Genomic DNA, 14224 nt, shown 5'->3' with positions numbered 1-14224 from the left:
CAGATGTAGGAAATGACACAAAATGGACATTTATATCAAATGTATGTATGCATTAAACACATAATACATAACATATACAATATATAATACATAATATAAACACATGTAGTATCAATTTACAGTTAAAAGGTTCTGCACTGCAATCTTCTATTTCAAATAGTCATAATGCTGCAGGAACACACATCGGGTGAAAAATGCCAAAATGTGACAGTACACACCTTTGTTCTGCATCTGTCTCCTCTCAGTCCACAACAAAAGACTGAATATAAATGTAGATGTAGCTTTCATACCGTCACAGAAACATGAAGCCACATTTCCACATCTCCAACGGAAAAATTGCATTCACACCCCCACCCCTCAGCTGTCTGAAAACAGGTTAAATTATATTACATTACATTAAATTAAATATAATTTAATTGGGCCCTTGTAAAATACATTTAATTATCCATGAATTGCATCAAAAAGAAGATTTCCAACAGCCTGAAAACACAGACAAGGATTAGAGGCAGAAGCCTCATGTCCTCTCAGACCATTTGATTTATTACAGGGTCTCAACCTTCTCTTCTCGACCCTTTTTGAACCAAGTCCCACTAATGGCATCATGAACCTACTGGCGCCCCCTATGCCTTAAAAAAATTGTGTGCGTGTGTGTGGTGGTAATTCCAGTAATTCTACAAGTAACGTGATGGACCTGTATGTGGAGGATGTGTAGATAAAGCTGTGAGAAAGTCAAAGTGAGAAAGTGAGCTCCCCTCACCTAATTATTGACTATCTGTTACCCCGTTGCCCCCCGAAAACAAATTTGCAACCAGGGTCAGGGGTGGGGTGGTGATGTGCTGGACAATATGCTCCCCCACTCCCAGACCTCAATCTGATCTGTGAACAGGGGGGTTATGTGCCGAGTGATTTATAATGTTGTGATGTACAACAGTAGTCGCTAAGGCACCAGCATGCACACACAACGATGGGACTCACTAACCCCCCATGTGCTCACACCCCCCCCCCCCCCCCCCCCCCCCCCCCCCCCCCCCCCCCCCCCCCCCCCCCCCCCCCGGGACAGTGTCTGCACCACTCTGCCCCCCCTTAAGAACCACTGATTTGTTATATTGTGGACTTACAGAAGTATCTCCTATTGATGCTCAAAAAAAAAAAAAAAAAACACTTGCAGCAAGGGTAAAGAATATCAACTTTTAACAGTTATTATAATTTGTAAAGTCTAACTATTGTCATACAGTAAACTGTCAGGACATTGTGAGTAAATAATATATGACTAAGATATTAGAGTTGTTTTACCTAAATTTCTATGTAGAACTTTGAAACATGATAACCTGAAACATTTTGGTGGGACATTTATTCCTGCTCCCCAACCATTTAGCACTCTTTCCGTTGGGGTCGGCACTAACCTGTTTTATGTTTTAAATGCATAAAAGAACCACATAAATTTGTTTATTGCATCAAGGCTTTTTGACTTTGTCAGGAACATCTATTTTCAACAAAATAAAACAAAAAATTATTTTTACTAAATTCTAAAATACCCTGGTTGAAACTGTGACCTTTGTGTTAGGGTCAGTTTTGACCGAGTAATAAAAATAAGATTACAAAGCAATAATTAGAGCCAAAACTGAAATCATGAATGAATAAATGATTTATTTATTTTTAAAATGGGATAATTCATATTAATGAACATTTACAAGTAAATATAAGACATTATAGCCATACAGCTAATTTCTATCTCAAGTCCCATTGGCAGGTAAAACAAAATAAAAAAAATAATAAAAAAACAGCTTACAGATAACATAATACCATAACTTAAGTAAGATATAAAAAAATAAAACCAAGCAACAACACACAGTGCACACAGACAAAATGGGGACCAAGGAAGCCACCGAGCAAAAACTGATTAAAGTTCGCTCATGAATTATATTATAAATATCCCATTGTCGCTATTACACTTGATTATATTATAAATATCCCATTGTTGCTCATATTGTTGCTCATATGTGCACTGTGAGCCAACACACTGACAGCCAGCTCCTCTCCCAATCATGTGAGCTTTAGGGGATTCTCATTTTGCCTTGTTATCCAGTATACCTGTACAAAACCAAACAAACAAAGACGGGCATGTCCAGACATGTGGGGTCAATTCAGTACAGAGTTGGGGACTTGCAGAGTGCACATCTCCAATCTGCAGCATGCAAAAATGAAAAGAAGATTTTCAGGGAGAGGAGCTCTGGATTATATTTTTGGTGAAAATGAGGGAGAGGACACAGAGCGGCATAGCGATATGGATGAGCAGGTTTCTGAGGAGGAAGACAATACGGATTATCATCTAGAAGACACCGACACATCTAATGAGTCTGATGAGGAGGTCATCGGTGGTGAAGCTGCTCCCGCTGAAAGATTCAAGTCTAAAAATGGTAAGATCTTTTGGAGCTCAGTACCTCATGATGTACACGGCAGGGAAGCTGCTGCAAGTGTCATCAAAATGACCCCTGGAATCACAAGGTTTGCTGTGACAAGAGTCAGGGACATCAAAACATGTTTCGAGCTATTTATGCCATTATCACTAAAAAGAGTCATCATTGCTATGACAAACCTTGAAGGAAGAAAAGTCCATGGCGACATGTGGAAAGACATGGATGAGGAATACCTGGATGCTTATATTGGTGTTCTTCTTCTTGCTGGAGTGTACAGATCCTGCAATGAGGCCACTGATAGTCTCTGGGACGCATCAACAGGCAGAAATATTTTCCGGGTGACAATGTCACTTCAGACCTTTCAAATGATATCAAGAGTCCTCAGATTTGACAACAGAGATACCAGAGCAAGATCTGACAAGCTTGCCCCCATCAGGGATGTTTGGGACAGATGGGTGCAGCTCCTTCCACTGATGTTCAACCCCGGGCCAGAGGTGACAGTGGATAAACGTCTTGTCCCTTTCCGGGGAAAATGCCCCTTCCGGCAATACATACCCAGTAAGCCATGCAAGTACGGCATAAAAATCTGGGCAGTCTGTGATGCAAAAACCAGCTATGCCTGGAATCTACAGATCTACACAGGCAAAGCTGCGAATGGCATCCCTGAGGAAAACCAAGGAAAACGTGTGGTCCTCGATATGACTACTGGACTGCAGGGTCACAATATTACTTGTGACAATTTCTTTACCAGCTATGACCTTGGACAAGAACTTCTGAGGAGGAAGCTTACCATGGTGGGCACAGTGAAGAAAAATAAACCTGAGCTGCCTGCTGAAATCCTGCAAGTGAAGGACAGGGCTCCACTTTCTTCAAAGTTTGCTTTTACAGATACCACCACTGTTGTCTCATATTGTCCAAAAAAAACCAAGAATGTGATACTTATGTCTACTCTTCACAAAGATGCAGCTGTGTCATCAGGAAGTGACAAAAAGCCCACAATTATCCTTGACTACAACAAAAACAAAGGAGGGGTGGACAACCTGGACAACCTGACCGCCACCTACACTTGCCAGCGAATGACCAGGAGATGGCCAGTGATTGTGTTTTACAACATCCTTGATGTGTCTGCATATAATGCCTTTGTTTTGTGGACCCACATCCACCAAGGGTGGAACTCAACCAAACAAAACAAGCGGAGAATGTTTCTTGAGGAGCTGGGAAATTCCCTTGTCAAACCACACATTGAGCGAAGGGAGCGGGTCCCCCGAGACCCAGACGCCGCAGCCTTGGTCAGACAGCTGCAGAGCTCAAGTAGCACTCTGTCCACGCCATCAACAATGCAAAGAGCATCCACGCCAGCATCCTCCTCAGCCAGCCCTGCCTCAACATCAACCAGAACAGCAACAGCCACAACCCGCCTCAAGCCACCTGATTCTAAAAGAAAGAGGTGTCAGGTCTGCCCAAGCAGTAAGGACAGAAAGACAAACGTATTGTGCTTCAACTGCAAGAAATATCTCTGCAAAGAACACACTAAAAGTGTCACTTTTTGCCACACATGCATCTAAACACACACATACACATGCATGTTCTTGCACACAGAGACTTTTACTCTTTTAGTTTTGTACCAGTTTTGGAACTAATAATTGATTTCTATTGGTTTGATTTGCTTGATTGGTTGTTGTTTGTGTGACCTTGCAAATCGATATTTTGTATTATGAGTTGTTCTGCTTTTCATTTTGTGTTTGTATTAAAGTTCTATTGCTGACAAAAAAAAAGACTTTTTACCCTTTTCCTTGAAGTAAATATATATGGGTCGAAATTGACCCATAACACTATAGATGTTACTATATTTAATAGTAAAAAATGAAAAATTATATAAACAAATTTATTTAACAGATGTGTTCTAATACCGCTCAGTAATAGTCAGGGAACACAACAACCTTTTATTTATTTATATGATTCTCTTGAGGTTCATTTTACCATATTTTAATTGAAATTGAGTGGTATACTGACAAAAAAAAGGCCTAGAGGCTCACACCAAAAATATTAAAACCAGTATTTTCATGAATAAGGAAGGCTAACAAGGTAACCATGAGATGAGATAGTGAATTGGATGATAGATACTTGTTTTTAGTGTATTTTACAGCTGATTTAAGACATGGATCAAAACATCAGAGATGGTGACAGAAAAATAACACATAAGGAAGAGTAAGTGTGCATAGGGAATCTGGACAATATCACACGTAGCTAGACACTAGTGATGTGACATTCACGAATGAATCAAATATTTTGAACGGCTCTTTGAAATGAACGATGGGAACCGAGTCTTTGTAAAGAGCTGTTCATTTTTTTTTTTAAGGAGAGTGTCCGATTGCCTGTCAATTTACCAACATACTGTTCTTGTTCTGAGAATTGCACTACAGTTCAGGTATTTAAGTAATTGCTGTGATTAATCACTGTTGTGTTTTGTGCAATTTTTTCCGTATGTTTACACACATTTATTGTTCTTGTTTTGAGGGGAATAAAATGTTATTTCATAAAAAAAAAAACCATCTTATTTTCTTCTTCATTTTTAGGCTACAGACTAGTCCATATAATGTACCGTGATGTTTTTTTGTCAAATTCCAGCATTTGCCTAATGTCACCTCTCATGTCATGTCTTTAGCCCACACATTTGAACTAACTATTCTTTTTTAAGTTAAGATCATATTTACTGCCGCGCCAATTAAATACCTTTAAAATGTAATGTCAATCATCATATGTAGCCTATTTAGTCAGTAAAACATTGGTGTTTCAGAATAATGCAAAAAAAAATAAAAGTGCCAATTTTTTCAACGGGTCTTTTCAATGAATGACTCCACCTGGAACAGCCCCCTTTAAAGAACTAAAAAAATCCAACATCAATACGCAAAATGTTACTCTCTAACACCATTACTACTTGACCTGAAGAACACACACAATGACAGCTTTGTTTTCACAGATATAGAAAGCCCCACATACGCAGGGCATCAAAAAATTGGGTAAAACTCTTATTGTTCCTCTCCACGGAAATCTTTAGTAAAAGGCGAAAGATTTATACGATCTGAAGAGAAACAAGAGTGTACTGACTTCCACATGTCTGAGTGACCGGAGCCATTCTCCGCTACACTCCCCTCACTTACGGTGCCACCCGTACAACTCCAATGTAGCTATTCTCTACGCACTCTTTAAAGGTCAAGATCTAATAAATATACAAACACAAACAGAACACCCCTTTAAGAGTTCAGCGTAAAACCAACAAAAAACCAACTTTCAACATTAACGGTTAAAACTTCGCGCTATGCATCATGGGAATGTGCCATTCTTATCCAGCCTCTACTTCCTGAAACCCGTGTTATGATACGAAGCGGGCTTTTGTCGTTTCTTCGTAAATACAGATAAATAAATATGTGAATCTCGACAGAAGCGAAGATGCTAAATGGTAAATGCTTAATTCTACACAGCGAGAATTCCCCTTTCTTCGGTCGACTCTATTTATACGCATGCGCACTGCACTACCAAGCCCACGCATTTTAGCCAAGAGAGTTCCCTTTACCGTGAATGACGAGGTCTGTCGTGCATACAAAGATGAACTGTTAACAAGATAGTTATACCTTCAAGTAACAGCTGTTTTTTTTCCTCCCAAAAACATTTTCATAACTGTATTCAGACACACTTGGTGCTTTTACTCACTATTTTACTTTTTAATGACGATAATAGATGAACAAAATAGCTTAATGATGCAACAGCTAAGTTATGCGTTATAGTGCTTACTTTTTGACAGTTTTGTTAGGATAAATAGTGTTAAACTTACCGTATTGCTTGAAGGCTTGTCCACACTTTTTACTGCAACTCTTCATTTCTGTCTGTAAAAGAATATTCCTTTATGATAGTAAAACATGAAAAAAAAAAAAAAAAAACATTTCGTTAACATATAGCCTGTAACAGCCTATAGCTTTGCTGCTAGCTAATTTAGTAAACTAGCTTTAGCTAGCTAAGTGTAGTTACTAGCTAGGTGTATCGTGTGTATATGAAAAAAAAAAAGACTTTTCCAAATAATAGTAGGGTTAAAAGGCATATTTGTTTTTGCAGTTAAACATGAAGCTAATTTGCAGTTAATATTAATATTTAGCTAAAATTAATTTGAAACAGCATTTGGAGTTAAGCTATTTTAAAACAATTATGGCTAAACACAGTTTCAACATGTCTTCATTATCTGATACAGACCGTATTTACTATCACAATTAAATATAAGATGTTGTGTGCTTCTTTATTTACCTTCCTCGTTTCTTTACTTTAGACACATGTTTGCTGGGTTCGCACTTGCAGTGTGATTTGTTGGCTGGAAATTCCGCAGATAGGCTAAGACGGCGGTGGCAGAAATCTCAGCAGACGTGTCAGTGATTTTTACATTTCCCGGAGAGAGCTCTTGTCATTTTGTCAGCCTCCCCGTGGCTAAAGTATGCGGGGACAGTGGAGAAGGCTGTCAAACTGTGCCCACCTGAGAGCACCTTTTCCCGGGTTGATGAGTCATAATAAGGGCCGAGCAGGTGGTGGAAAAGACACGTCAAGTGTGTATATGTGAGTGGATGTGTGTCAGAGACAGACAGAAAGTGTGACTGTATGTGTTTGTGTGAGAAAAGTGATCCAACTGCACATCTGATCATAATTGCCCTAATTATTATTATTATTATTATTATTATTATTATTATTATTATTATTATTATTATTATTTTAATTAGGCATTCACAATTAAGTGCGTCTGTGTCATGTATACTTCTGCTTACCAGTTTTGGCTTTTTAACTATCCCCAAATGCCCCTCTGATGGCTTCTTGCTCGAGGTTTCAGGGTAAATAAGGTTGGGTTTAGGTTAAATTAGGGTGACATTTAAGATCTAGGCCATGCATTCTGTCAGTGAATGTCCTTACTAGGTTACTTGGCGCAAATCTGTGTGTGAGGTGGAGAGAGAGGAAGATGAAGAAAGAAAAAGCGAGAGGAGGAGGAGGAGGAGGAGAGAGAGAGAGAGAGAGAGAGAGAGAGAGAGAGAGAGAGAGAGGAGAGAGAGAGAGAGAGAGAGAGAGAGAGGATGCTCCGAGCTGAGTATTGACTCCAGATCTTGGGGATTTTTTGGGTCTCTCACTGCGCCCTTTGGAAGTGAGTGTAGACTTGAAGTCAGTAATTCACCACTTCTCTTCCAGTCCGGCGGACATCCTACTCTCTGGATGGAGGATCGTTGCTGCTGTTGCTGCAAAATGAGGGCGCTGTGTTTGAACTTTGCTTTCACCTGTCTATGGCTTCTCCCTGTTGCGGTAAGTACAACAGCCAGGAGCGGATCTTTACGCACACTGTTAACTACTGCCTCCATGCATATTCACTTAACATGCGAATTCATCTTATTTTTGTGGTAGTATTGTGGCTTATTCTGTTATTTCAGGCGCTTTTTATGATGCATTTGATGTACTGCGCATTTACTGTCTTGCAGAATGTGCTAAACACAAAGTAATGACAAAGTAAATGAAGACTGATGATTAACTGAGAAGTTTGTGCATGCATGGGCAAATCTCAAGTTTACTGTTGAAATTCCTCATGAAGAGAGGTTTGACTTTTTCATAGGTAACTGAATATGTTTAGGTGGTGGCCTTTGCCTGCTTGCATGATGAAATTAGTCTTATATATTAGTGCATCTTGTTTTTCCAATAGAACTAGACCTCAAAGAGTTTAGGATTTATTTTTACACAGGTGACATTCAGCCGAAAATGAACATAACATTTCCAGTTTTTGCAAGTGTAATATTTTTCATGCATAATTGTGATTGAATTTGTCTTATTATTGCTTCTGATTTTATTATTTTAATCAGGATGCACAAGCAGCACACTGAATCTCCTGTTGTTGCAGACGTTGTCAAATGAAACTTCACAGTTAGTGCTTTGCTTGAACTAAGCGATCACACAGGCTTTGTTGATTTGAGGAAAAGTTTTAGAAGTTAGGTTTAAGAAAGATGAGAGCTGCGTCTTAAGCCACAACAAACTGACACATTTTTGGGTATTTTTAGCCAAAAGCAAGATGGTTCTCCCTGCCCTTAAGCATGCAATTACTGCTCTGGGGTTCTCAGTATTTTGTGCTTCTGCAGGTGGTTTTGCACAGGTGTTGTGTTTGCATCCACTCCACAGTTGTTGCTCAGTTGCAGTCATTGTGCTGGCATCTTGACACAGAGCCAATGACATGGCTGTCACACAGTGGGCTCCAATTAGAGTAGGTGAGAGCAGTACATAGCTAGAGATTTAGGCTTGTAACAATAGGCACAGCTGGAGCTCACTTGGTACAGGAGAAGGCAGAGATTGGCACATAGTGCTGTGGCGGGCAGAGCTAGTGTGAATCCTACATGTTGGTAAGAAATAATGATATCCCTGGGAGATGTTTATTCAGAAATCTGGTGGGGAATAACCCTAAATTGCCATCTGCCTTCAACACGTTATGATGAAATAAGAAATCAACTCTTGAACTACAACGGTGCAGAACTTTTTGCACAATTTATGTCTCAGTATCTTAGAGGCAAACAATCCTTAACCTGTCTCAACACTTCCAGTTAAAAGTTGAGGCATTTTTAATGGTGATGTTTGACACCTGGGTTCACGTGACCCAATTAGAGCTGTAAGTGTAAACTTTTTACCCATCACCAATTCTTTAATGCTGTAAATCTATACACTCCACCCTTCTTGTTATTCTCTGACAACTATACAGGGAATCTCAGAAATGGAACTTGCATAAACAGTCTCACTAATGAGTGGACTTACTTGGATTTGTGCTTTTCAACAGACATAACAGCAGGTGGCTGTCTGGTTTATAATAAGCTGCTTCATCAGTCCAAACATACACTTCATTTTCACAGTCTCACTTCTTTATGCCTTATGCAGTGTGAGGTTTTAACTCAGAAGAGCACAGAATTATGAATGTCAGCTATGAAAACTATAGGGCTGACCATCATGACAAAAAAAAAACCCCACCCAATTATGCCCTTCTGTAGTTACAGTAAATGTCCTACAAATACATATGTAAAAAAAACAAAAACAAAAAAAAAACTTGACAGTTCGGTAATCATGGTGGTTTTTTGCAAATCATTTCACATCTGCCTGGTCTGGTTTTAGAAAAATGGAGAAGAGTTTGAGATGTACAAAATGTGAGGAATTGGAATGTACATAAAGAAGGAGGAATGCAGTACAGTTGTTGAATAACACATGCTGCTCCTCCGATGAAATAATAACTTGACAAGGTGAATCCAGGTGAATGCTTAATCCCTTATTAATTTCAAATATGTAATCCAAATCCATTAAAAAAAAATAAAATATGGGCTATTAAGTGGTTTAAGAAAAGGAGAAAGGTTAAAGAGGGATTTCGTTTGACAGCTGAGACAGTTGGAGCTTGATTTGCAAACCATATTTACAGTATGTATTTCAATATTTTCCCAATTTCACATTTCATACAGTAAATTGTTACTATTTTTGATTCCCTGCTGTATGATAATCAAGGATGCACTGAAAACGTTTAAAAAATAACAAACAAACAAACAAACAAACAGACTGAGAGTTTTTACAAAGGACCGAGACAAGTGGAGGACAGACAAATTAAAAAGTGTTAATGGAAATATGAACGTGATGTGAGTGTGTGTTTGCTTCTCATCACTGCAGTCCTTGCCTGAAGGAGCGGAGTTATTTATTGATCACTGTCAGAAAGTCATTCTCATTCTGAGGACCACACACGTCAAAGCATAATTATTTGAATCGATTATCCATAACCTTGTAATGTAGCTACAGTGAAACTGTCCTTCATTTGTTCATTTGTATAGAGGACCTTTTGTCTTTGTGTCTCATTTTCTATCACTTTTAGTCCATGGACAAAACTTCCGGTTATGTCGTGTAATGTTTCCCCCTATACCTTCAACACCTGTATGAAATACCTCTGATGAACTGGGAAAGATGGAAGATGTACCACTGACATCCAGAGTTACAAGCTTAACTGTGGAGCATTAGAGAGAAACTGTTTTTTATTTAACCATGAACAATGACCAATCAGATCACTACAAAGATTGTAAATGAGCAAGTAATTAAATAAGTAGGTAAGCAGATAGATAGATAGATAGATAGATAGATAGATAGATAGATAGATAGATAGATAGATAGATAGATAGATAGATAGATAGATAGATAGATAGATAGATAGATAGATAGATAGATAGATAGATAGATAGATAGATAGACCAAATGAAACTCCTTTTTCCAACTAAGTGCAGTCAGCATCCTTGTGTGAAGTTTACACAAAGTTTGTGTTGGAGCTTGTGTTATGCTGGAATCTGTTTGACAAGGTGATGTGTTTTTTTTATTTGTTTGTTTTTTTGTGACATTTTCCTCTTGTGGCATTCTGTAGTCAAGTACACAAATCCAAGCTCAGCTCCAATGCTAGTACATGAGGAGACTAGACTTCTAAACAACTATTATATTTCTCTAATGTTTTCTCATTTATACCTAAGCAGAACCACGAGTGGAGAAAAGTAATAGATGATATAGCCTTCAGAAAGCATATTTTATCACAAGTCTCCACTTCTGGAGGTGAAAAATAATTCTGATCACTCTAACAGATTAAAAAAAAAAAAAAGAAAGACAGAAAAAACAGTAGAAACACATATTTTCAACAGATCTGGTCTCTAGTGCTTAGTAAGATCATGAACTGTATTCACAAATGTATCACCATGAGCTGTATTTTTCTCAGGTACAACAAAACCATTGAGAAGTTTTAGAAGTAATTTATTCAACCCTGTATCACAGAAACATCATACTTATGTAATTAAATATTAACTTAGAAATGCTAGTATGTTTTGTGTTAATGTAAAATAGTGAAAAACAACTAATTTTTGACACTAAAAGATGCCAACCCTCAATCATCTGGTTCTGACAATAGATTATTTAATGATTTACTGTTAGATTTAGGTACTTAAAAAAATTATTTACTGTTAGATTTAGGTACTTAAAGCACTTGGTCTGATCCAGGGAAAAACACGAGGGCTTAATACAGATTAATACAGAACAAGAACCATCTGTTCCATCAGATGAGTCCACTATCTTTGCTTCCTTATCTGTTCACACAGGTTTCTGGAATACTGGCATTTATGGCCAAAAAGGTGTCGAAAAAACCTTGAACTTTCATCTTTGGCCACTGAATTGAATCAGTTCATGTTTGACTCTAAGTGAATCTTTGTGTCAAAGAAATCCCTTAATGCAGTCCTAACATATGGCAGAATGGAATCATATGAGGTCATAGTGACCTTGACCTTTGACCCACAAAACACTTTCACTTTATTCAAAATCAGAACCAGACTTAACTTTTTTGCCAGGTATATTTTCACATGTGAAGACTTTGTCTTGGTTTATTGGAGACAAACAATTCCAAAAACATAAATGTGCAGAAATGGAAATAAATAAAAAAAAAAAACCATGATAAATAAAATATACAGAATTGACAAAAAAATGCTATAGTGAGATCTGTACAATGCAATAATATGCATTGTACAGATTTTTAAGATGACAAAGAGTCTAAGTGAATGTTTGTACTTTATTTTTTGAGACATAAGACAGGTTAACGTGAGGTTATAGCATCCTTGACGTTTTATCACAAAATTGTTTTAGTTCATCTTTACGTCAAAATGAGCATTTGTGCTAGATTTGATGACATTCTCATTCTAAGAAATTTAGTTTTTATTGTAATGGGGACCACTGGACCAACAGATGAACAGTTAAAGCCTGGAAAGATATAATCAAAATGACATAATTCAGTTAATCAAGGTTTTGTGTCCTGAAAATTGTGAAAAATGCTTACACTGCTAAATCAAGTTTTTGCCTCTCGAGATCTTTCTTGCTCAACAAAGTGTTTAGGCTACAATGTGTTTGTTTCTTGTAATAAATCAATCATGGATGTGTTTTTGTAGTCATATATGGCATAAGGATTTAGTAATGAAATAATATTTTTCAATCATGTATTGTCATCAGTTCTTTTTGCCAGAAAAGAACTGATTAAAATCATAAATCCTCCATAATACTGAAAAAAATCTAAGTTAAATGTTTTGGCCATATCACCTACTGTAGCTCAATTCGCAATGTATACATTAATATTTAAACCAAACCATTGTAATCTCCTAAAACACTTTTATAGCCTAAACTTAAATACCTATGGTAGTCAAGATGTGAGAGCTTGTCTCTGGTGGATTTTGTGTGTTCAGACCTCTCATTGAGACATTATGTTTCCTTACAACAAAATCAAGGCACATTTATCACAAATTGGAGCTAGATTCGCAATTTAGATGCATACAAACATTATTTTTGTGAGACAGGATTGAATTTATTGATGCAGATAGTGAGACAGCAGCAAAAATTGTAAAGACCACTACACATCTTGAAACTGGAAGTACAAAACCCAAACATGCATTTGGGTGAATGATCCTTGAAATGAGAAGAAAGTGAGCTACAAATTTAAATTTTATGTTTTATTCCTCACAGGTCCAAGAGACCGCCAAGCCTCTGAACTTTGAGAGCCAGCTTTGGAGGGAGGACGGGGGAGATGGTGTGGGAGCTGCTTTAAAGGTTAAACACCTCTCCAAAGACTTACAGATCATCTCCACCAAACAAAAAACACCTGCTTACGGCTCTCTGGGTCCGTATGGTTGGCCCCAGAACTTTTCTCAAGCCTTGGATCAGTATCTGTACCGCCCTCCTCCTAAAACCAAACCCCCTGCTAAAACATCTCCAAAGGCCAAGAAGATCCTGGGCTGGGGGGATTTCTACTTCAACGTGAAAACGGTGAAGTTCAGTCTCCTGGTGACGGGGAAAATTGTGGACCACATCAACGGGACCTTCAGTGTGTACTTCCGCCACAACTCATCCCGTTTGGGCAACATATCAGTCAGTATTGTCCCGCCCTCCAAAGCTGTCGGATGGGAAGTTCTGAATGCTCAGACCACTCACAGCAAAAACTCAGTTCTGTTTCCAGATCCAGTATCCCAGTTCCAGAGCACTCCCCAGTCCACTAGTGCCCCCCCTCCGGACCCGCAGAAGCAGCAGGACGTGATGATGGTGACAGAACTCAACTGTCGGATCGAATACCAGAGAACCAATCGGTCCAAAAAGACCAAGCCCTGTTTGTACGACCCAGGCCAGACCTGCTACTCAGAAAACACCCAGTCCCAAGCGGCCTGGATCTGCGCCAAACCCTTTAAGGTTATATGCATCTTCATCGCCTTCACTGGTACTGATTACAGGCTGGTGCAGAAAGTGTGTCCCGACCACAACTTTCAGACGGAGCAGAACCAGCAGCACTTTGGATGATGGATTTTCAGATGCTGAAACTGAGATATCAAACACTGACCTGTCACACATCCTTCAAAACCATGTGTTCAGATTTTAAGAAAGAGATTGGACATTGATTTAATGAATTTTTATACAAAACTAAAGCCAATTTCAACTTATCACTGACTGTAGTTTAGGCCAAAACTTACATTGTTGTCTTAACAGCAGCAGTTACAAGGAGACTAGTTTTAAAATGTGAGCTTTTTGTTGTCTGTAACCCCATCTCCTAAAGTCGTGTAGGGCTGCAACTATTTCACTCTTGATTAATCTGTTAATTATTTTCTCCTGTAGCTGTTTGGTCTTAAAAAAAAGTTAAAGCGTCATCATTTCCCACAGTGTTTGCTTAATCTGCAACTCAAACAAGACATGACTAAAGACATCATTCAAGCCAATTAAGT

At 38.4% G+C, this 14224-nt stretch overlaps 2 protein-coding genes and 1 non-coding gene across 4 annotated transcripts; 2 read left to right on the top strand and 1 right to left on the bottom strand.

Annotated features, from left to right (window-relative positions):
• Positions 1 to 1093: 1093 nt before the first annotated feature.
• On the top strand, positions 1094 to 4166 carry LOC115423090 (piggyBac transposable element-derived protein 4-like). 2 transcript variants are annotated; one of them, XM_030139808.1, is made up of 2 exons: positions 1094 to 3704; positions 3931 to 4166. In XM_030139808.1, the coding sequence occupies exons 1-2, from the start codon at positions 2132 to 2134 to the stop codon at positions 4032 to 4034; spliced, it is 1677 nt and encodes a 558-aa protein (XP_029995668.1). In that variant the 5' UTR covers positions 1094 to 2131; the 3' UTR covers positions 4035 to 4166. The 2 variants fall into 2 exon arrangements, with proteins under 2 accessions (XP_029995668.1, XP_029995667.1); XM_030139807.1 differs by having other exon boundaries at positions 1094 to 4166.
• A 1239-nt stretch (positions 4167 to 5405) lies between these two features.
• On the bottom strand, positions 5406 to 5519 carry LOC115423269 (U5 spliceosomal RNA). The gene has a single exon (XR_003935941.1). It is a non-coding gene; the product is annotated as a U5 spliceosomal RNA (small nuclear RNA).
• Positions 5520 to 7530: 2011 nt separating this feature from the next.
• Positions 7531 to 14128, top strand: LOC115423092 (neurexophilin-2-like). The gene is made up of 2 exons (XM_030139812.1): positions 7531 to 7745; positions 12981 to 14128. The coding sequence occupies exons 1-2, from the start codon at positions 7659 to 7661 to the stop codon at positions 13803 to 13805; spliced, it is 912 nt and encodes a 303-aa protein (XP_029995672.1). The 5' UTR covers positions 7531 to 7658; the 3' UTR covers positions 13806 to 14128.
• The last annotated feature ends 96 nt before the right edge of the window (positions 14129 to 14224 follow it).

Source organism: Sphaeramia orbicularis, chromosome 7 (assembly GCF_902148855.1).
Source record: "Sphaeramia orbicularis chromosome 7, fSphaOr1.1, whole genome shotgun sequence".
NCBI lineage: Eukaryota > Metazoa > Chordata > Actinopteri > Kurtiformes > Apogonidae > Sphaeramia > Sphaeramia orbicularis.
The sequence above is the reverse complement of the archived record's forward strand: the minus strand, read 5'-3'. Positions and strand labels throughout refer to the sequence as shown.

What these genes read in the sequence shown, in the direction of transcription:
- LOC115423090 (XM_030139807.1), top strand. Translation starts at nt 2,132, where the DNA reads ATGTGGGGTCAATTCAGTACAGAGTTGGGGACTTGCAGAGTGCACATC.
- LOC115423092 (XM_030139812.1), top strand. Translation starts at nt 7,659, where the DNA reads ATGGAGGATCGTTGCTGCTGTTGCTGCAAAATGAGGGCGCTGTGTTTG. An exon ending in TATGGCTTCTCCCTGTTGCG is followed by an intron (nt 7,746 to 12,980) that starts GTAAGTACAACA and finishes TATTCCTCACAG; the next exon opens with GTCCAAGAGACCGCCAAGCC.